Source organism: Notolabrus celidotus, chromosome 20, assembly GCF_009762535.1.
Source record: "Notolabrus celidotus isolate fNotCel1 chromosome 20, fNotCel1.pri, whole genome shotgun sequence".
NCBI lineage: Eukaryota > Metazoa > Chordata > Actinopteri > Labriformes > Labridae > Notolabrus > Notolabrus celidotus.
The window spans coordinates 18,157,564-18,181,864 of record NC_048291.1 but is presented as its reverse complement, the minus strand read 5'-3'; the positions used below and the strand labels follow the sequence as shown (position 1 = coordinate 18,181,864).

General features: G+C 37.9%; 1 protein-coding gene across 1 annotated transcript in view; it reads left to right on the top strand.

Annotated features, from left to right (window-relative positions):
- The first annotated feature begins 2,159 nt into the window (after window positions 1-2,159).
- The window catches only part of pdxdc1 (pyridoxal-dependent decarboxylase domain containing 1), a 43,785-nt gene continuing 21,643 nt past the window's right edge, over window positions 2,160-24,301 (top strand). The window contains 13 exon segments of the mRNA XM_034712132.1: window positions 2,160-2,322; window positions 9,183-9,290; window positions 9,640-9,708; window positions 11,023-11,106; window positions 13,452-13,601; window positions 14,500-14,689; window positions 16,546-16,614; window positions 16,698-16,776; window positions 16,871-16,955; window positions 17,088-17,136; window positions 19,137-19,238; window positions 19,938-20,063; window positions 21,526-21,576. Of these exon segments, the coding sequence (XP_034568023.1) occupies window positions 9,217-9,290; window positions 9,640-9,708; window positions 11,023-11,106; window positions 13,452-13,601; window positions 14,500-14,689; window positions 16,546-16,614; window positions 16,698-16,776; window positions 16,871-16,955; window positions 17,088-17,136; window positions 19,137-19,238; window positions 19,938-20,063; window positions 21,526-21,576 (1,128 nt within the window). The 5' untranslated portion in view covers window positions 2,160-2,322; window positions 9,183-9,216.

The following is a 24,301-nucleotide window of genomic DNA, read 5'->3' as shown; positions in this document are numbered from 1 at the left end:
AACTATAACAAATTCAAGAAAGACTTATTAAAACCAACAAATACTTATAGAGTCCCTTATTAACATTGTCAACTAAATGGTCCTTGTTGGATCTCTCACAACAATGTCTATTGCAACTAATTCTCAGCTTTGTAATGGTTTTGGGAAATAACATGGTACTGAGATGTCACTGATGGTGACTGGCATGTCACATCCGACTGGCCATGAGGACCTGGTTTTATTATTGGTTTGATTTATATTACACCTAATAAACACCTAATAATGAAGGAACTTGATGCAACCTCTTTGTGCCCAGTGACTCATTTCACAGCTTGAACCAAGGGGAAACAATTAATCTTAAGGGTCAAAGCCTCTGCATGCCCCTTGTCTCACCACCAGGCCCAGCTTCAGTGCAAATAATCCTCTAATTGAATTTATGTTGAAGAGTCAGTGTTCCTGCTGAGTTATTTTGTTACATTTTTAAATCCTTCCCCCATTGTGATTTCCAAAATATCTTTGTCAACAGAACAAGTTCCCTCACCAAAAAAGTCTAAATTGTTTTTTTGTATAAGAAAATATGTGATTTTGTATTTTAGTGTGTCTCAAAGATCAACCATTGAAAATTTATATTTTTTAAGGAAAATGTTTCAACAGAAAAAAAAAATATATATATATATATATCACAGTAACGTGAAAGCTGGATGGTTGCCTGTGTCAGCGCCATAGGGGGTGCATCTCAAAGCTCTAAACGTCCATCCTCGCGTCTCTTCCTTGCGTCTTAGTCCCGCCCACCAGAGATGCGAGGAAATGAAACCAGAGGAGAGAGGAGAGAGGAGATTTGTATTTAGAGAAATGAGACGTCCTCTCCTCCGGAGCGTCACGTGAAGCGACGTCGGTTTGTGATGAGATATGTTTGAGATGCACCCAGGGTCAGCGCAAGTGACACTCAGGGTGCATCTGCAGTCTCATCGCTCCTCGCTCCTCGGTCGAACCGGAAGTACTTACTGACGCGCCATTTTAACTTGCGTCCCAAAGCTCTTAACTCTGCTGGAGGAGAGAGGAGCGAGGAGCGAGGAGACTGATCCGAGGAGGGATAATCGAGGAAACACGAGAGCAGACTTTGCGGAAGTCTTTTCTCTGACAGACACGCCCCCTTATCGAATATCACTCACCGATTGGACGCTGCAGCGGCGCGGACTTAACCGAAACTTAACATCAGCTGAGTTTAATAACAAAGAAAAGATGGACCTTAAAACAGTCATTAAGGTGCCCTGAAACAGATCATAAACATCCGTCGGTTTCTAAACAGTCTGTGTGTGATGAGCTGAGATTGAAAAGTGTTTGATATGAATTTTAAAAACAAAATACTGATCGCAAAATCATAAATTCAATATAACAGAGGATGGATTATGTTATATCTGATTGTTTTTTTCAGATTCACTGTCTAATGAAATAGAGTAATAGAGTCTAACATCATTGATAGAATATATATCAATGATCAGTTATTCCTCCTGTTAGTTTCCCCATTTGTTCTCGTTTTCTTCATGTAGGGAAGTCTGACAGTAAAGTTTGTCTGTTAGTAAAAACACTTGTTATATTTCCAGTCAGGTAAATAAAGTTTCATACGAGGCTGATCATTAATGAGCACAGGGTTTGAAAAGAGTTGCATGGTTTCTATTTTCCCTTAAAGTAATAAATAGTTTAATAATGAGGCATTTTACCGGTGAATCGATCCGCGATGTTTTAGGACAGAATAAACAGAGAGCTGATTCTCTTCATGTGCAAGTGTGTGTTAAACATGTAAACACAGAGACAGAGCTCTGTTACTGTTTATATTTATCAGAGTTATTACAGTGAACATGTGTGCAGACACAAACAGCTGTTAAAGCCATCATCACAAACCAACGTCGCTTCGCGTGACGCTCCGGAGGAAAGGACGTCTCATTTCTCTAAATACAAATCTCCTCTCTCCTCTCTCCTCTGGTTTCATTTCCTCGCATCTCTGGTGGGCGGGACTAAGACGCGAGGAAGAGACGCGAGAATGGACGTTTAGAGCTTTGAGATGCACCCTCAGCGTTTTCAGATCGTGACGTCGGCGCTGCCAGCGTGGAACGCACGTCGCGCGTCAGTCCAGGAAGTTAAATATCCGGTTCAATCAGCTGCTGAATACAGACGTAGGTAGAGCCATAATATCCATGTAAAATTCGATATCGATGGTATTCTGTTCACTGTTTTTATTTGTTTGTACTGAGTTTATTTGAGGAGTCGACACATTTCCTTGCCACACATTTCTGTCTCCTCAGCAGACAAGGAAGGATAAGCTGTCAGTTTTATGCACTGAAGGTAAGAGCTCGCTTTGCCCTGTGAAGTTGCAAGTGTAAGGTATCTATCACTCTTAGCAAGCACTGTGACAGATAGTTGACAAGTTGTCTGTGATAAAGCTTGATGATTTCAAACCTTATATTTGAGCTGCCTTTGGATCATCACTCATTTGTATGCTGAAAGACAGCTCGCAAAGTGGTTTCGTGTGGAGACCGCTGGTCATTTGACAGTCAGGTTCTCTCCCATGTACATGACTGGAGCAGTACACTTACACTGTGGTTACAGTGATAGCCTACAACAAAAATGAGAATGTAATGATCCACCTTAGTTTATATGGCACTAACAGTTAAGGTTTTAGAATTTGGTAGGTTGATATTGGACATGCAGGCTGTTGTATAACTCAAAATAGCCCACATAGTCATTTATAGTTTAATATAATTTGTTTATTTTATTGTGTCTCTTATAATGTGCTATTTGTGAAGTGTCTTTGAGTTCTGTGAAAAGCGCTATATAAATAAAATGTATTATTGTTATTATTATATTATTATAAATATTTTATGTGCACAGATTGAAACTTTTTAAAATTGTATTATTAGTTTTTTTTCTTGATCACTATTACATCTAATTTCAAGTATAGAGATATATTTAATCATAATGTAGGTGGATTTTACTTCTAATGAAATATAAAACAATTATAATAAAAGTCTGAAAAATAAAGGAACACCATAAATCAGAGAAGGGCCTTGCGGATGGCAAATTATTTTCAATCTGATGTCAAGTTTTTAGATTACATACTGTTAGGAGCAATAGGTACCTTAAGCCACCTCTTCTTTTTCTTTCTTTATTGTTTACCTTGACTGGTTCTCATGTGGAAAAAGGGGATTTGGTTCAGTCTTGTCACTGGTTTGTCCGACACTTTAAAACGCACCCTTTTCCTGCGGTGCGCTCAAGAAGGTGTGTGGTAAACTTTTAATGACGTCACGTGATTGATGTGATCAGCCCAAGCAGCAACCTCCGGTCTAAAAATATGAGTCAATGCGGAAGTGTTAAAAGCTGCAGTTCATCGGGCATCCGCTTGAGGCTGGCTCCAGAAGTACCGGAAGTCACATGCACATGAATGGGAAAAAGACGATCTTTACAGCAGAAATAAACATGTTTACAGCCTGGTACAAAAGACAAGTGTAGTCTGGATAGCTCATTTCACAATGTCCTCTCACTGTAAGGGGGGGGAATTTTTTCTAACGCGGCAATTTCGAAGATATTGAGATTACTACTCTTCCAATGAGAGGCACAGCTGCCTGTGGGAACACTGCATCTGTTGGCTAGGAGGCTCAAACTTGGCCTCTTTACGTCACACTGGCTCGACAGAAGCAATATGGCTGCCGCTGCCGATGATTGGTCTCAAAACAGCGCTGCAGAAACAAGCGGCAACCTCCGGTCTAAAAATATGAGTCAATGCGGAAGTGTTAAAAGCTGCAGTTCATCGAGGATCCGCTTGAGGCTGGCCCCGGAAGTACCGGAAGTCACATACACATGAATGGGAAAAAGACGATCTTTACAGCAGAAATAAACATGTTTACTGCCTGGTACAAAAGACGAGTGTAGTCTGGATATCTCATTTCTCGATGTCCTCTCACTGTGAGGGGGGTGAATTTTTTTCTAACGCAGCAATTTCGAAGATATTGAGATTACTAGTCTTCCAATGAGAGGCACAGCTGCCTGTGGGAACACTGTAGCTGTCGGCGAGGAGGCTCAAAGCCCGCCTCTTTACGTCACACTGGCTCGACAGAAGAAATATGGCTGCCGCTGCCGATTGGCTTCAAAACAGCTCTTCAGAAACAGATGGGTGACGTCACAACTACTACGTCCATATTTTATACAGTCTATGGGTGCTTCTCAAAGCTCTAAACTGCAGTCTCCTCGCTCCTCGCTCCTCGGTCGAACCGGAAGTACTTACTGACGCGCCATTTTAACTTGCGTCCCAAAGCTCTTAACGCTGCTGGAGGAGAGAGGAGCGAGGAGACTGATCCGAGGAGGGATAATCGAGGAAACACGAGAGCAGACTTTGCGGAAGTCTTTTCTCTGACAGACACGCCCCCTTATCAAATACCTCTCACTGATTTGATGCTGAAGCGGCTCGGACTTAACCGAAGCTTAACATCTGCTGAGTTTAATAACAGAGAAAAGACGGACCTTAAAACAGTCATTAAGGTGCCCTGAAACAGATCATAAACATCCGTCGGTTTCTAAACAGTCTGTATGTGATGAGCTGAGATTAAAAAGTGTTTGATGTGAGTTTTAAACACAAAATACTGAACGCAAAATCATAAATTCAATATAACAGAGGATGGATTATGTTATATCTGATTGTTTTTGTCAGATTCACTGTCTAACGAAATAGAGTAATAGAGTCTAATATCAGATAGAATATATATTAATGATCAGTTATTCCTCCTGTTAGTTTCCCCGTTTGTTCTGGTTTTCTTCATGAAGAGAAGTCTGACAGTAAAGTTTGTCTGATAGTAAAACACTTGTTATATTTCTTGTCAGGTAAATAAAGTTTCATATGAGGCTGATCATTAATGAGCACGGGGTTTGAAAAGAGTTGCAATGTTTCTATTTTCCCTTAAAGTAATAAATAGTTAATGAGGCATTTTACCGGTGAATCGATCTATGATGCTTCAGGACAGAATAAACAGAGAGCAGATTCTCTTCATCTGCAGGTGTGTGTTAAACAGGTAAACACAGAGACAGAGCTCTGTTACTGTTTATATTTATCAGAGTTATTACAGTGAACATGTGTGCAAACACAAACAGCTGTTAAAGCCGTCATCACAAACCGACGTCGCTTCACGTGATGACAACAACAGAGTTACACATGGACTTTGGAGAACCAGTACAGCTTTTAAATCTTAACCCAACCAAACAAAAATAAAACTTTAACTCACCGAAGAAGCTTGGTCTCGCCACCCACCGCCATGCCGTCTAGTGTACTCTGGCAGTCCGGCGTGCATTTAGTAATATACAAAACATCTCCATGAGGATGTACACACCTTAACCTTGAAATACAAGAATCTGATAAACCAAATGAACTAAATAAAATGCATATATACTATATTTGGGGGAATCAATTATCAACAGTTACTCAAGCTGTAAATCAATACATAAAATACCAGACTTATAACATTAGAACAAAAGGAGCAAGGAAAATACAACAAAAAAACAAGACCATCTCTCTGCGCTGCAGGACTGAGAGATTCAGAAAATAATTCATCCCTACAGCAATTAGGCTTCACGACTCTCTAGCCAATGGGAGATGAGCTGACAGACACGGGAATTACTTGTTTGTATGTGATTTTTATAATTTTATCTGCCAAACAACTGAAGTTCCCGTAGGGATAAATAAAGCACATTCTATTCTATTCTATTCTATAATTTAAAACAACAGTAAGTTAGAAAAGTAATTTCTTATCTTTCTTGCAATCCTACTAGAGTTACATTTCAAAGTATAACTATATTTATGGTGTCAGAAACAGTTGGATTGAGATCCTCCACATAATAGAGAATGTTAGAGATATTAAAAGTAGGAACACCATCAACTTTTAGCGATAACCAGTTTTTGATGTCAAGCCAAAAAAGTTGACATGGGGCATGAAAAAACATGTGCTCCAGAGTTTCTTAGGGCTCATTAAAGAAGGTACATGGGTCTACTTCAAATGTAAATCTTTTCTTGAGAAACGCAGCTTTTGGATAAATCTTGTGTATTACCTGGAAATGAGTATCTTTAACTTTGGGTGAAATGGGCCACTCAATGAATTTGGAACATGCTTTAACCAACGTGATTAAAGTTGAAGATAGTACAGTATTATCCTTAACTGTCAATATGTGAAGTTAGTTCACACTCAACATATGTAATGTGGAGTGTAAACTAAGTAATGTCTTACTTACAATTGTCATTAAGTCAGTGGGTATTTCAAGGAAATCAAATACATTAAAAGACAATGTCAGTTTGTAGGATTTCATGGCCCCTTGAGGTTGCAGATCTCAACCAATTGATAACCCCTTTGTTCACCCTGCCACCTTAAACATGTGGTTGCAAAATTATCTTGATCTAGTTTTGGTTGGTCTATTGGTTGGCTCAGCCAGTCAGGTTTTAACTAGTAGGCAATGCTGTTACAAAACTGTGTTGTTGGTCTCTGTGCAGCAGTTGTCCAAAGTAAACAAAAGTAATTGTTCAGATAATATGTCCACACCCACTTGGATCCTTTACTGTATAAACTTGTTTCAGTGTTTGTTGGAGCTAGTCTACAGTTTAGTTATGTAATTTGTGCTTGAGAACAAATGAAAAAGGGCTATATCATCTCTGATCAGGTTGCGAAGAGATCATTAATATAAGAACCTGAGCATAGAGAGGTGCAAATACCCAATTGCTCTTCTTTTCTTTTTTTTTTTCTTTTTTTATTGTTTGCTCTTCTAAGGATTGTTATTAGAGCACAATTTGGAAGGCCCTGTTTTTATCTTCAGGATACTTATGGCCCAAGCACTGATCTTTGGAAGTCTCACATGGTAAATACCCCCTAAAAGTTTCTGGGATGCCAGAAATCCCCCCTGTGATGGGGACTGATATAATACAGATTTCACACAGTAGGGATTAGCTGTCAAAGCTCCAGTGTTGACATCCTGCCCTTTCTGCAATCAAAAACCCAAAACTGACTTAGATCTCAGAGGTTGGCGTAGTCTGTGATTTAACCTTTTCTTGTGTCAGGTTGAAGCTGACACTTATGGTTATGGAAAGTTTAATCACACTTGTGTTCGTTAGGTTTTCTCTCATTGTTTTCTCTGTATTCTGCTAATTCTGTACAGAGTGAAGCAGGAGCAGCGTTTGTCAATTAAGCTTTCAGTCATTGGGTTATACTAAATTTTTGGCATTAATTAACTAATTAAAACTAAAATTCTCAGAAAAATTAATAATCTGACATCATCAGCATGATTAGAACAAGTTACAATGACAGGATAGGGGAAGCTCTTGATCTTTCAGTTTCACTTCTGGGTAGGGATGACCACAATTAATCGATTATCGATTAATTGATTGTTAAGAAATTACTCGAAACACACATTTTTGTTATCAATTTTCCGTCACGTGGAACAAACATCATGTTGTCGTATATTACACTCATCTATCAGGGAGGTGTTTTAAGTTTAAAGCATGTTTCGATGTGAATCAGCTGTTAAAGATGTTGCGCACAGCGGAGACGCTCAGCTGGCGGCTGCGGCTGTGCGCCAGGTCTCCACGTGCGCTTTTTTAAAGAGGATCAATACAAAACTGCTGCCAACAACAACACGGACACAAAGGTTGACAGCTTTAAACAGGATATTTTCCACCTTTGGATACGAAAGCAACAGACAGGTGGGAAATTCTGGTACGCTACGTTTACAGACCAGCAACATCAGAGCCGTCTGGGCTTTCCTCCAGCGGGACTGATTATGACCCGGTTGCGCTCTTGGCTGACACCTGACCGAATACACATGTTTATTTTTCTCAATAAGAACGAGTAGACAGAAAACTGGACACTGTGAGTCTGAAGTACTTTTCTGTTAGTATTATGAGCCTTCACTTCATAAGATTATGTCCGCGGAGAATATTTCTATGAGCCTGATCGTTGATATTCTGTGTGTCAAACATATACCCGTATTCAATCCTGTCAGTTATATGCATTTTGTTGCTGTAGCAAATATAATTTGGGGGGAAAACAACGTATTTGGCATTGTTTTTGACGTAAGAATAATAATGTTTTGTTTTTTTTATCAATTAATCGATAATTGATCGTTAACATTTCCAAAAATCGATCACGGAAAATACTTAAAATGTACATCCCTACTTCTGGGAAACTGTCATTTTATCATTCTTTTTACACAGTCTATGCAGCCCCACAGAATATTTTCCAGACTTGTACAAAATCTTTAAGGCACCTAAATGTTACTCTTTGGATTCAAATGTATATCTATTACAGTGATGAAAAAACAGCCTGAAGTTCTTGTGAAGAGTGAGAGAACTAGTTATGAAAATGACTGAAATTAATATTGATCTTGAGCAGACAGGACTACTTGACAGTGTTGCCTGTTTCTATTAAGTGTTTTTTCAATGCCTGAAAATGCTGCTTTGGGTAGGCAGGGAAGGCACAGAGTGACACTGTATCAGTAATAGAGAAGTGGTAGCAGGGGATGCAAAAAATAGGGGGTCTGTTAAAAACACTGAAATCTATTCTGCTCTTTATATTGCACTATGTTTTCTATCTATTAATTCTATTATTAGATAAGTTTATATGTAAATTGTGTTTTGTTATCAAACTTATTTTAGTGTGTTCACAACAAATTAAATTTTCTCAATTTAATTTCTGTAATTCCAACCCCACAAACAGACAGTTTTCCTCTCTTTATACACACAGCTGCGTGTCCTGCCTATCCCCTATCATTTCTCTTTTTTAAATACGTCTGATTCCTGGTAATATTTCTTAGCAGCATAGTTGACATAGTTAGCATTTTGAAATTGACCACTTGGCTTACATTATCACAACATATTTTTCACGTGTGGATGAGAATCAGAGTTTCACAATGATCCAAAACTTCTATTATACAAGATTCTATTGGGCAGCAACCAGCAGTACTTAACTTTTGAAATAGTGGAAGAAGAAGGTCATATTTAACATGAGACGTTGCACTGTAATCAATCCATCAAAAGGGAATAAATTGAAGGGTTGTGAGATGCAAGGGTTAGAAAGATACAAGAGATCTTACACGGATAAAAAAGAAAATGTTAAATTGGTCAGCACTATGCTCTATGTTAGGGAAACACTGATGTTTATTTTTCAACTCTTTCCCAGCACGCACATCACACGACCAAAAATCTCTTCAAAGATGGATGACTCCTCACTGGTTGACATGGCCAAAAATCTGAGTGAAGCCATGAAAATCCTTCAAGATGGAGAGAGGTATAATTAGAGACTATTGTACCTCTTTATGCAATTTTGAATTCAAGCATTAAATGTCACCTAGATGATATCCACACAACACTGCCTTTTGATGACCTGATGATGACAGTGCCAGTAGAAGGGAAGCTTTTACTTGGTTAAATCCCCCCTCCTTCCCCCCTTTAATAAACACTATTAAAGAAGTGAACATGTAGCCTTTTTACCAGCATAACACAAAGCAAAACATAAAGCATATTTTTCTTTATTGTATGTATAATGTTCAACCAAGTAATATGTAAATGCAATTTGATGCACTGTGCCACTTTTGTGCATCTTCAATACCTTGTTTTTGGTCTTTGTATTTTTGTAGAGAGTTGGAGACAAGAACAGAGAGTCATCCCTTGGCCAGAACAAGCATACCTGGCCCTCTGCAGGGAGAGTAAGCGAAACACACACACACACACACACACACACACACACACACACACACACACACACACAAACACACACAAACACAAACACAAACACAAACACAAACACAAACACACACAAATATTCCAGTTTAGAGTGTAAGTTTATCTCTGTTTTGAAAATGTGTGAGATTTTTTGTTCTTTTGAAATAATCAGTTCTAAGTGATCTAATATTGAAATTGTATTTTTGAACCACATAAAGATATGATTCAGTATTTTTACTGTGGGGTTGTATGAGCCTCATGTTACAAGTAATTGTACTAGCAACAATGGAATCTGGTCAGCTTGGTACCTTCATTGAGAAATTGCCAGGTAAAACGTCACCTAAGTTAGGCTACAGTTTTCTGCAGACAACGCCAAGTCTGCAAGGTAATTTAGCAAATTTTTAGAGTTATTAGGTTTAAGTGTATGCTCTAGTGAGAAATTAACAGCACTTTTCTCAGAAATCCCATTTGCAACACAAATGCGCTCTTTTACATGCAACGCACTGCTCAGCTGTTTGGGTCTGCAGGCTTTATAGAGGCTAAAATACAACCAAACTAAAGCCTGATTTATACTTCTACGTCAAATCTACGGCGTAGCCTACATTGTAGGTCTACGTAGCTCTTGTACCCATGCAGAGGCCTACGCACGTAGCCTAACACACACCTCCTCCAGAATGTAACCATGCGTGAAATCGACGCAGACCCCAAGCCCTGTGATTGGTCCGCTCGGCAGCATTGTATTTCCTGCATTTACAACACCTCCGGGGACCCAAGCACATTGGCCGTGTATTTCGTCTCCTCCGACGTCTCCTCTCTATTCTTCCCTGTAATCATTGCTGTATGATAAACAACAGCATTTATCAGTTGTAAATTAACATAATACGCTTGGAACAGCTGTGAAAAAACAACCAAAAATGTAGCAGGGCGGGAAACAGGCAACCCGACTATCAGAGAGACCACAATGCCCTCAAGCTTTTTGTCGGAGTATTGCTGCGTGACATGGACAAATTGACACACAAGTATGTAGTGCTCATGTCCACAACAACCACTAGTGCGCAGAAGTATAAACCAGCCTTAAATAATGAATGATTTTGACAGCCCTGATGACATGCTGTGAGCCAGAATTTACAGAGGTAAAAATGACTCAATGCACTGAAGGAAAAAGCGGAGAAACTAGTACGCTAACTGCAGAGCAAAGAAGTACTAGTGACATGTAACTCATACAAACTCACTTCAAAAATACTGAAATCCCTTTAAACAAATCATGTCTTTTTCTTTTTCTTGCATCTGTTGTGCAGTGGTCAAGATGTTCCAACAATTTTGCACTTAATGAACAACCTTATACACGAAGAGGAGGAAAATGAGGACAAGCTCAGCCAACAGTAAGTGGAACTATTTACTGGAAAAAAAAAGATTAATAGGGGATAAGTCTGTCCTTTGTGTTTTTGAAAATGAAACACCACTGAAGAACCCTATGCTGCTGTACATGAAGCCGTTCTTCAACAGAGCAATATGTTTTTGTTGTATTTTTTAAAACTTTATTTAACGATATCCCATTTACATATGACATCAATCAAATAAATAAGATCACATAACACATCAGAGCTTTTCTTTTCTTTTGTATCATACATAATTAGATAGTCAGGTGTTTTCATTTTCCATATAAAACAAAAATTAGTGAAACAAAAACGGACGACCTGACAAAAATGAAGAAAAAATAAATGATACAAGGATCAGCAATGATGAGAAAATAAGACAAACAAAGTATAACCCAAAATACAGTAAACCCACCCACTCTCTCACCCATTCATGTAGCTTTTATGATCATCAAGATGAAGTTCTATGGTAAAACGGATATAATGTAAAGTAATAAAGGATTAACAGTAGGACAGACATGTGAGAGGTTTAGGACTAGTTAAATTATCCATCTGGCATGTCTCATTCCTGGGGCTAAACAGACAATTTTTAAGGGAAAGAAATAAAAGGTTGCCATTTCAACTTGAACTTTTCATTACATTGTTCAACTTGCCAAAAGGGTAGTAAAGGCAATGATATCTTTCCCTTTAGCAGCACGTACTAGGTTGGGCTGGAACTAAAAAAAATGCCAGAGAAGGCCAGAGTTGTACACACAGCTGGGTAACAGAAAGAGAAACTTAAGTAGCATTTTTCAGAAAATGGTTCAGACCAGGCATGTCCAAAGTATGGCCCGGGGGCCAATTGCGTCCCGAGGTCCATTTATTTATGGCCCCAAGCTTCCATCTTAAATTGTGTTATTTATAGCACATAACTTAATCACATTCTGAATCATCTGTACATTTGCAGTTTCTTTCAAGCGCACAAACAAAACTAAAGTCAATCCAGAAACGTCTCAAAAAGCTTTATATGGACTACTTGTATAAAAGCCAAAGCACTGGGGATTCTGCAAGACGCCAGTAAAGAAGAAACACAAGAACTCTTAAAGTTGACAGGTTTTCAAATTAATGTTTTCATCATGATGTGAAAATGTTCTTGATGAACACTAAAAGTTCAGAAGACACAAAAGAGGACACAAGACAAGATCAAAATTATGAAATTGTACAGAAAAGGCAAAATTAGGTGAATAAAAAATGTTCAGAACTCAGGAAAATAATTATTTTGTTATAAAATGTTGTCTGCTGGTCAGAACAGTCTTAAAAACAACATGAAAAATAAGTTTGATGAAATTCTGCCATAGGAAAATAATAATACAATATTTTTTCCCACATTGCCCAACCCTAATGAAAAACATTTTCCCCCAGAAGATAACGTTTGCTAATCTTTACATGGTACGTCCTAGTTACTGTTTCATTGAGAAAACATTTAAAATAATTGTTATTAAATAGAGGATGTAATGAAATATATAATCAATAACATTTTAAAAATTACATAGAACCATCAATTGAGAACAAATTATTTTTAAAGTAGTTACAATATCAGTGAAATGTAATACTTCATGACCTCCTTCAGGCCTACTATTAGATAAACAGAGTGGTAAGTACAGATAAACGAGAAAACTGTTGTATACGCACGATTAAACTGTTAACTTTGTATGAAAAGGGGCAATAAAGACAGTGGAGTCAGCAGCACAAACACAGCATGGTAGTCCGCCATTGTTATCATCCTCCCACTTGCGCATAGCTATTTGACTGTGAATGCAATGTCATTGTTTTCAGAGGATCAGCATATGCTCATTCACATGGCAATGGAAGGGGTTGCGTTTTTAAAAAATACCACTCTGGAACAGTTTTCAAAAGCCTGCGCTTTTAGTCACCCAAAGCCCTGTTTCTGTGTATATGACCAGCCAAAACGTAACAGTACATTACGATTTTCTATAGAGAATGTTTCTGTGTAAATGGGGCCTTCATTTTTTTAATTGAACCATTTAGTGCTTTACAATTTTAATCTTTTAACTAGAATTTTAAATGAATCATGCAAACTCTAAATTCAAATTAACTAAAGAAGATAATTAATTGTTATCAGTCAGGTGAAAAGCTCAATTATGTTGTGTCATGACTGCTCTTAAGAAGTTGCCAAAAAGAAACACCTAAAAAAAAGCCTCAGTCATTGAAGAAACGAAAAGACGCAGAAACGACAACTATTTCTACTTAAACAAATGCACAGTTACTTACAAATACAATTATTGGAAAAATAAGTGAAGGATATACAGCACTTTTTAAGAAGTTGATCAAAGTGTGCTTTTGGTTTCCAGAAAGATGCAGAATATACTTGAACAAGGTCACATGGCTCTGCTGGGTCACAGCTTGGCAGCACTTATCTCAGTGTTGGACATAGTGCGACTGCGAAAGCTGACAACTAGAATCCTGTCTGACACTACATTGTGGCTCTGCAGACTGTTCAGGTAAGCCTTTGACTACAGCTCACATGATAGTTACACATTAGCAATCCAGCATCATTTGGATCACAGTATCTCACTATAACAGTCTTTGTAGAAATGGTAGTGTTGCACAGGGTAGCAGGTTGCTCCAAAGTGATCAAAAAATAATAGTCAAGTGCAATCAGTGAGCTTTAATGTACCTATGGTTCATATGTATATATATATATTTTATTATCTCAAAATGTACTTAATTCATTGGCAAATGTCGGCAAATATTAGTTTACAGCACATAAAATATTTCAAATATGTTATATTTTTAATGAATGGAAAGAAGATGGTTTAGAAAATATGGGTTAGGATCACGGACTATTGATGTGGATATGGCCATCTTCAGTCAGCTATTATAACTAATGTTGAAGCCTTGTCTTTGACCCTTTACATATTGTGATTCTGCAAGAGCCCTGCAACACAGTGCTACAGCAAATTATGCCTTTGAACATAAACATTTCACCTGCAACAGTATAATATTGGTGTCCCAGTGTGGGGTTTCACAATGTGTTATGGTGCTACACAAGCAGAAATGTGAGAGGCAGGATGTGTAATTACATAGTAGGAGCTTTACATACACATACTCTCAGACTTGCGCACACCACTCAAACACTGCTTTACAGTTGTCATGTATATGACAATGCCCACCCAATTTGGTTTTAGGCAGTAAACATTTCTATTTGAACTGTTGAGTTGGGTGTTGCCTCAAGTGGCAATTTGAAGAATTCAAATTTTCAGTCCTTGAGGTTGATTCTCGTTCAGAACAAAAATATAAAAACAACATTTTAAAACCAAACAATCTTGTGAAGCATGGCCATAGTTACTTTCTGCTTCAGCATTTTGTTTTAAAGCATTTGGCTAATCTACCCCTCAGGTATGAGAATGGTTCAGCATACTTTCATGAGGATGACAGGGATGGCCTAGTTAAAGTGTGTCGGCTGGTCATAAATGCACGTTATGAAGAATATGCCTCTGAGGGCTATGCAGTCCTCAGCCACAAACAGCCAGTCATTTACCAAAGCGCCTCTGGAAGGCCTGGACTTGGACAACATCTATGCAGTCAGGTAGGATTTTAAGTATTTAAAAAACTTGCTTCGGTAATTCCACAAAAAATGTATAGGGGTTGGATGCCAATATTACTTTTGTAGTGCACATACAGCACAGGGCCATGAAAAATGTCTGATAATAGTAATTCTAATTATAACCTCAAACCAAAAAAAGTTTGGACGCAGTATAAAATGTAAAAAAACAAGCAGGACTTGATGGTTTGCAATTCATTTAAACCATATATTTGATTGAAAAAGGTGCAAAGACAACATATCAAATGTTGAAACTGAAAAATATATTCTCATTTTAATACAATGCCAGCAACATGTTTCAGAAAATTTTGGACAGGGGTATTTTTACCATTGGGCTGCTTTTAACAACACCCTGTACACATTTTAGAACAGAGGAGAACAGTTTCTCTACTTTTGAATGTAAAATCTTGTCAAATTCTTGCTGGGCATAGGATTTCAGCTGCTCAATAATTAGGGGTAAACTTTGTTATATTTTTGTTTCATGATGTGCCTAAGGTTTTCAATGAGTGACAAGTCAGGACCACAAGCAGGCAAGTTTAGCCCCAGGACTCTTCTTCTACGGGACCATGCTATTGGAATATGTGCAGAATGTAGCACCTTTGTATCTTCGTACCATCACAGATGCTGGCTTTTGAACTGTGTGCTGGTAACAACCTGGGTGGTCCCTTTACACTTTAGAGCGGAGGATCATCCATAATTTTAAATAATATGTACAATTTTAATTTAAACAGGACAGTTTTCCACTCTGCCTCAGGCCACCTTAACCCTTGTGTTTTCCTTGTTTAAACTACGCACTTTTTATCCTCCCGGGAGGACCACAAATGCTATACATTTTCGTTAAACATTCATAATTCAGTTTAATTATTGATCATGAAGGGCATTTATAAAATGCGTCTCAGGGAACCACCCATGTTATTTTCAATCAATTAGATGAAAGCAACGCATAGTTATGATATAAGAAAGTTTGAAAACGGGTCAAATATGACCCAAAGTCAATATGAGGGTTAAATGGAGTCGGGCCCAGAGAAGTTCCCACCATTTGTAGATCATGTTTATACATGGTTTCCTCCTTGGATCGTACAGTTTTAACATGCATTTGTGGATGCAGTGACAAGTTGTGTTCACAGAGAGTGGTTTTCAGACCAAACAGTGATTTACACTACAGGGTCATGTCTGTTTTTGACGTAGTTCCACTTGAAGACCCCAAGTTCACAGCCATCCAGTATTGGTGTTTGGCCTTGTCCCTTTCTAGAATCTAGATTTCGCTAGATTCTCTGAATCTTCTAATTATATTGGGTATTGTAGATGATGAAATTCCCATATTATTTGCAATTCGATGCTGAGGAACAACATTCTGAAATTATAGAACTATTCACTATTCTGCTCACAACATCTCTCACAGAAGATCTTCCATCTTTCCTGCTGAGAGACTCAGCATCTCTGGAGTGCCCTGTTTGTACTCTGTCATGTTTCTAACCTGTTGCAAATTAAGCTAATTAATTGGAAAATATTCCTCCAGTTGTTTTTTTTAACATTACCCAACCTTTTCAGTGATTAGTTCTCCTTGTCCAAACTTTTTTATACATGTTGTTGACATTAAATTTAAAATTAGCATATATTTTTCATTAAATAATTACATTTTTCAGTTTCAATATTTGATATGTTGTCTTTTCACTTTTTCACTTAAATACAGGGCTGAAATGATTTAAAAACCATCAAATGCTGTATTCAGCATTCCAAATTTGGGGGATTTTTATATAATTAGGCATACAAATGTATTTTGTGTTGTGCACATGCATAAAATGAAAGCCATTTTTAATTTTAAGTCTCTGTGTCATTAGCTTGGCCTTCCACTCTCTAGTCTGTGCACTGTCCCTTGCAATACCATTTTTGGATCACAACACCAAATGGTAGGAGAAAACAAATACAAAACATTTTTAAAACACAGTGATAATTTAAATGTAACTTATTTTGAATCCTAATCTGTATTTAGGACATTGCTATGCTGGACAAACTGATTAAAGAGGACATAGAATCTGGCAAGCTTCCATTGCTGTTGATAGCCAATGCAGGTAAAAAAAAAATTCACATCTTGAGCACACTACCACTACCTCACATGAGTTGGTGAAAGCCTTCTCATTGTGATACTTTTTGCATTTTACCAAGGAACCCCTTGGGCAGGACATACAGACAAGTTGGGTCGTCTGAAGAACCTGTGTGACCAGTACAGCATGTGGCTTCATGTGGAGGGGTGAGTCAATTCTGTTACCCTCTGCAGCAAATAGTTTTCATCTACTCCCTTGTATAAAATTATTCAAATAGAGAGACCCTGGTTTGCCTGCTGTGGAGTTCTAATTAATCATGGTTATGAATTTTCTTTCAGAGTGAACCTGGCAACCCTGGCACTGAGTAATGTCTCCTCTGCTGCAATGGTAATCTACTTAAAGCCTCTGGTAACCCAAATCAACAAAAACATCCTAACTATGATATTTATAGTCACATTTAGCCTATATGCTATTATATATATTTTTAAAGTTTTGGAACTGAACTGTAATCCATTTTTGAAGTATTATCGGTTAAGTTTTTGATACCGTTCTAATGCTAGGATAAAGAAGGCGGGGTTAGCTTAGATATTTATAATGAAATAAATATCTAACCAATCATAAATGAAACAGTCACGTGCACGCATGTTCAACAAAACTATTCTGCTCCTGCTCAGTCCGTCTCCTGACATCTCAGCTAGCTCCTCTCAGTGTCTCCTCAGCTGTTAGCTTGTTTGCTGATCACGTACTGCATGTATTCTGTCCGTATAGCTGTCCCCCTGCTGTGCTTGTGTGTCTCTGCACATCCACAGGTGAAGATGACAGCTTTTTGTCATTCTTCTGTTTTTCCTAACTGCGGTGTGTTGGGGGAAACGCAGTAATAAGATCTTCATAATCCAATTTGGATACAATGTCCTTTTCAATTGATAGCAGGGCAAGCCCACACAGTCTGTCCTGTGACATGGAGGTATGCAAATATTTTTTTATTAGTTTAAACTTTGAAAAGCTTTGCTCTCCCGATGCCACCGTTACTGGAAAAGTCAATAAGATCCTGAGCGCAATCTCACAGTTAGGGAAAGTTCCTTCAATTTCTTTGAGGTAACAAAATGTTTTAAGTGCTGTAGTTGTTTCCTTTGGGATTATCTCTTGAAGTATCCTCAACTCCTCGAAGAGGTCCGGTGCATTTTTATCCTGAGATTCGGACTTGCTCAGAGCATCACTCAGTCTTGTGCACTGTCAATGCAGGTCAGTCTCCTCCATTTCACGCTGTTTGGTCAGATCAAAAAGAAATCCAAACATGTTGCCAAACTCCTGCATTTGTTTAAAACCCGTATGGAGAGCAGTGAGGGCCTGGTCCACTATCACATTAAAATAGTCCGTTATATGCGCCTGCTCTGGGTCTGGAGTACATTCATTTTCCTTTTCATCACGTTTGCTTTTGTTTCACGTTCACTGTGTTGCTTTTATTACAGGCTCAGTGTCCATATCAGAAGCAATCTCTGTTGTGGTAGCTTTTGCAGACACAAATCCAGTGTCTCTGACTGACAAACAAAATCATATATACCTAATGTATTTATTTAAAAATAAATAAATAAATAATAATAATAATAATAATAATAATAATAATGAAACCAGCAGGATTGCAGGGGTGAGGCCCCCTAGTGGCACGAGGCCCTGTGCAGGTGCACAGTTGGCACAGCCCATGCGACGGCTCTGGTTGCACCCATCTGTCTAGGTTCTTCTCAGTCTTTTTAAGTATAGTACATCATTATTCAGTAAAAATATTTGGTCTTACTGATTAGGAATTCCTAAACCTAAATAGTGATGGATTTAGAGTTCCACCTTCAGGGAAAGTTGGTCTGTGGGATCTTCTCTGCTAGGGAGTTGATGAGCATGGCGACACTTTTTTGTACATCAACATTGTATGCTGATATCACATTATATTTTGATAAGAGTTCTGTGCTGGCAGGCACGGATGAGTCAAGACTAGTAAAAAACGTAATTATATCATCCCCCTGCAAAGAAATTACATGGATCTCACCTCTAACCTTGACCCCAGGAATAGAAGTATGTGACCTCACTGCAATGGATAATGGTTTTAACAGTGGAAAAGGTAGGTGGGAGAGAGGGCAGCCCTGCCTGGTACCACTAGAGGGCGGGAATGGTGGTGAAACATCAGTATTTGATTGTATCCTGGCAGTTGAGTTAAGACAAAGCAAGTGGATCATCCAAACTATATTTGGACCAAAGTTCATTTTGCGTAAGACCTTAAAAAGAAAGTTCAAGAGCAGGCATGAATCTCAGTGCTGAATGATGTAGTGCACTGTAAGTACCATCTAAAGTTACATTTGTCTTGCGATGTGTATATGTTTTTATTGTTCTTTCTCCAGGCAGCCAACAAATGTGACAGCATGACACTCACACCAGGTCAGTGGCTGGGACTGCCTACCATCACAGCTGTCACCCTTTACAGACAGGAAGACCCAGCTATGGTATTGAGTAATTTCATACAAAATTGAGTTTTACATGTTTGTATTTATCGATCACAAAATGGTCGCTAAGAAACGTCATCTCTCTGCTTATACTAAATTCAGACTGATTTGAATTTCCTCCCAGTAGTTTCTTCATCTATTGTACGCACATTTTTTTCCTTAACCAGTGATCAATATAAGCATGGCTGTTTGAGGCATGTGCCCTTTACAAGCATGTGTCTGTTTGAGAAGGGTTGATGATAACAAAAAACCTCATCCTCCCCTAGCTGACACCTGCCTAGTGGCAGTGGTTAGAGGCATTAAAACACCGATAGAAAAATAGTCAGTCTTATCAGTGATGGTCTCATTTGCTTTCAGACCTGATACAGACACATACATTTTGAAGTCTGTTTAATAACCAGCTATAACTGCTCACAAGGGCTTTCATTTTAGTATTAAGCAAGCCATTGTCATTGTCATTGCTTATCCAACTACATGGTTATTTTGTTTGTCAACATTATTTCCGAGGAGGCTTGGGTACATAAACACTGAGTTTCTATCAGCAAATCTTTTCTGTACAGACTGTTGCCCTTAATGATCCTTACTCAGCAGACTTTGGCTTACAATAATCAGTGCAAAATTGCATGGCTCAAACCACACATTGAATATGAGAATGGAAAAATGTTTGGTACAAGTTCATCAAAAGATTTTGGGTCTCAGTCTCTTGCAGCAGGTTTGACCTCCAGCCATCCAGTGTTAAAGCTTCGCGCCCTGCCCCTATGGCTGTCCTTGCAGTATCTCGGCCATAATGGAATTGTCCAAAAGATCAGACACGCCACTGAACTGGTAAGCTACCCCTTAATTATGCACTATCATTTTTATACTGCTGTTTGTATACATACTAGGTTCGGTAGCAAATTTCACAACTTGGAGTCTTTTTCAGAATTCTTGGTTTCACCTATCTCACATACTGGGAAGCCACATCCCTTTATGCCCAGAGCTCTGGGCATTTTTCACTAATCAGCACATGCATTAGCCAAGGGGTTGATAACCCTTTCTTTAATTAAAATTGCAGCGAAAACATCTTGTGCCTCCCTCATGGTTGCATTATTAAAAGTTACGTCTAACCGGAAAACAGTATCACCTCCTAGGAACACATGATGGTGCAGGCCACATAACGTCTTTTTTCATTCCATATATATCGAGTTTCATTCAATATATTCAGAGTTTCAATCCATATATATCGAGTTTCATTCCATATATATCGAGTTTCATTCAATATATTCAGACTTTCAATCCATATATATCGAGTTTCATTCAATATATTCAGAATTTCAATCCATATATATCGAGTTTCATTCAATATATTCAGAATTTCAATCCATATATATCGAGTTTCATTCCATATATTTCGAGTTTCATTCAATATATTCAGACTTCATTCCACATCTTCTGAGTTTCATTTACTATATTCAGACTTTCATTCAATATTTGTAATATATATATATATATATATGTGCATATGTATGTGTATTTGTGTGCATATGTGCATATGTATGTGTATGTGTGTAAAATATAGCATATGTATGTGCATTGTGTATATGTGCATATGTATGTGTGTATATATGTGTATATACACACAAAAAAGAGGGGATAAATATATACACAGTAACACATTGTCACCAATGGTCTGACTTCCTCCACATGGTCTGGAGTGGACCACAGATGGTCAGAGTGAAAAGGTGGTCTCCTTATTGCTTGCTCCTATACCTTGCTAATGAAGGATGTAAGATCTAAAGTGTATCTAATAGGGGATTGCTTGGATGGTAATACCCCTCATGTGAACTGCAGGGTTCTGGCTGCTATCATTTGGTCCTCTGATTGTCTGGTGTGGCCCCCACACCCATTGTTATGGTATTTATGTTGGTAAGCCGGACTGTGCACAATAATGTACTATGGGAGATCACCTTCCCCGTTACATGTTTGATGCCCTGAAATCTCACATTTAAGTCATTGCATATAATTGTATGTATTTATTTATTACTATTTTTTTATTATTACTATTGTTACTATTTTTCATCATAGGTATTATAACTATTAGCATTGTTAAAATGCCTTAAACTCTCTACCAGTATACTTTCTATTGGTTTTCCACTGTTCCATGTCATGTGTTGTGTACAACTTTGTTAACTGTTCTTTTGCATATTTTTCAATCACGAAAATCACTAATACAATTTTTTTTTAAAAGAAATCTTGGTTTCGCTGTCTATAAAAGATAACAATTGACATCTTAATCTCTCCCTTTTAGAGCCAGCTACTCAGAGAGAAGCTGAAAACTTTGTCCTCCATCAAAACATCGGTAGGTGTTCCTTGGAGATATATATGTATATGTGTACATATGTATATATACATATATATGTGTACAGTGGATTGCAAAAGTCTACACACCCCTGTTAAAATGCCAGGTTCTGTGATGTAAAAAATTGAGACCAAGATAAATCATGTCAGAACTTTTTCCACCTTTAATGTGACCTTTAACATGAACAATTCAATTGAAAACATTTTTAAAAATCTTTTAGGGGGAAGAATAAAAACTAAAAATATAAAATAATGTGGTTGCATAAGTGTACACACCCTTTAACTAATAATTGTTTGAAGCACCTTTTGATTTCAATACAACACTAATTTTTTTTTGTAGGAGTCTTAGCATGACACATCTTCACGTGGCAATATTTGCTCATTCTTCTTTACAAAAAAGCTCCCAAAGCTCAACCCTAAGAACCCCATCCCCACTGTCAAACATTGCAGTGGCCCAGCCAGAGTCCTGACTTGAATCCAATTGAGAATCTGTGGAGGGAGCTAAAGATCAGGGTGATGGCAAGGAGATCCCTCCAACCTGAAAGAGTTGGAGCTCATCGCTAAAGATGAATGGGCAAAAATACCAGTGGAGATATGCAAAATGCGGATCAGCAATTATAAGAAGCGTTTGATTGCTGTAAATAGCGAATAAAGGCTTTTCTATTGATTATTGAGAAGGGTATGAATAATTTTGGACATGACACTTTTTGTTCAAATATAAATTAAGGCTGAGAAATATTTTTTTTCCACAATCATGTCTCTTGTACATCGTCGTATTACCTTCTGGGAGACGCCTGTGTCATTTCCAATCAAGAAAATTTTTACTGGTTGTATAAAAGTAACTTTAAGTCAAAATGTGCCTGGGGTATGAATAATTTCGGGCTGAAGTGCATATGTGTGTGTGTGTGTGTGTGTGTATATATATATATATATATATATATATATATATATACAGGACTGTCTCAGAAAATTAGAATATTGTGATAAACTTCTTTATTTTCTGTATTGCAATTAAAAAAACAAAAATGTCATACATTCTGGATTCATTACAAATCAACTGAAATATTGCAAGCCTTTTATTATTTTAATATTGCTGATTATGGCATACAGCTTAAGAAAACTCAAATATTCCTATCTCAAAATATTAGAATATCATGAAAAAGTATACTAGTAGGCTATTCAACTAATCACTTGAATCGTCTAATTAACTCGAAACACCTGCAAGGGTTTCCTGAGCCTTGAAAAACACTCAGCTTGGTTCAGTAAACTAAATCACAAGTATGGGGAAGACTACTGATCTGACTGCTGTCCAGAGGACCATCATTGTCACCCTCCATCAGGAGGGTAAGACACAAAAAGAAATTTCTCAAAGAGCAGGCTGTTCACAGAGTGCAGTTTCAAAGCACATTCACAAAAAGTCTGTTGGAAGGGGAAAATGTGGCAGGAAACGCTGCACAACCAAGAGAGATGACCGCAGCCTTAACAGCATTGTGAAGAAGAGCCGCTTCCAGAATTTGGGGGATCTTCAAAGACAGTGGACTGAAGCTGGAGTCCAGGTATCAAAAGCCACTGTTCACAGACGTGTCCGGGAAATGGGCTACAATAGCCGTATTCCCATGGTCAAGCCACTTCTGAACTCAAGACAACGGAAGAAGCGTCTGACTTGGGCTATGGAAAAGAAGCACTGGACAGTTGCAGAGTGGTCCAAAGTCCTCTTTTCAGATGAAAGCAAGTTTTGTATTTCATTTGGAAGTCAAGGCGCCAGAGTCTGGAGAAAGGCTGGAGAGGAGCAAAATCCAAGTTGCTTGAAATCCAGTGTGAAGTTCCCACAGTCAGCGATGGTTTGGGGAGCCATGTCAGCTGCTGGTGTTGGTCCACTGTGTTTCATCAAGTCCAGAGTAAATGCAGCTGTGTACCAAGAGATTTTAGAGCACTACATGCTTCCGTCTGCAGAAAAGCTCTATGGAGATGATGAATTCATTTTCCAGCATGATCTGGCACCTGCCCACAGTGCCAAAACCACCAGTAACTGGTGTACTGACCATGGCATTACTGTCCTCGATTGGCCTGCCAATTCCCCTGACCTGAACCCCATTGAGAATTTGTGGGGTATTTTGAAGAAGAAGCTCAAAGACACCAGACCCAACAATGCAAATGAGCTAAAGGCCGCTATTGAAGCATCCTGGGCATCCATAACACCTCAGCAATGCCACAGGCTGATTGCCTCCATGCCACGCCGCATTGATGCAGTAATCCGTGCAAAAGGATTCCCAACCAAGTACTGAGTGCATTAATGGACATTTTCAAATGTTTGATTTTGTTTTGCTGTTATACTTTTTTTTTACTTGGTCTGAGGAAATATTCTAATATTTTGAGATAGGAATATTTGAGTTTTCTTAAGCTGTATGCCATAATCAGCAATATTAAAATAATAAAAGGCTTGCAATATTTCAGTTGATTTGTAATGAATCCAGAATGTATGACATTTTTGTTTTTTTAATTGCATTACAGAAAATAAAGAAGTTTATCACAATATTCTAATTTTCTGAGACAGTCCTGTATATATATATATATATGTATATATATATATATATATATGTATATATATATATATATATATATATATGTATATATATATATATGTATATATATATATACATATATATATATATATATATATATATATATATATATATAATACTAATTTTGACGAGGGTCAGAGTTTT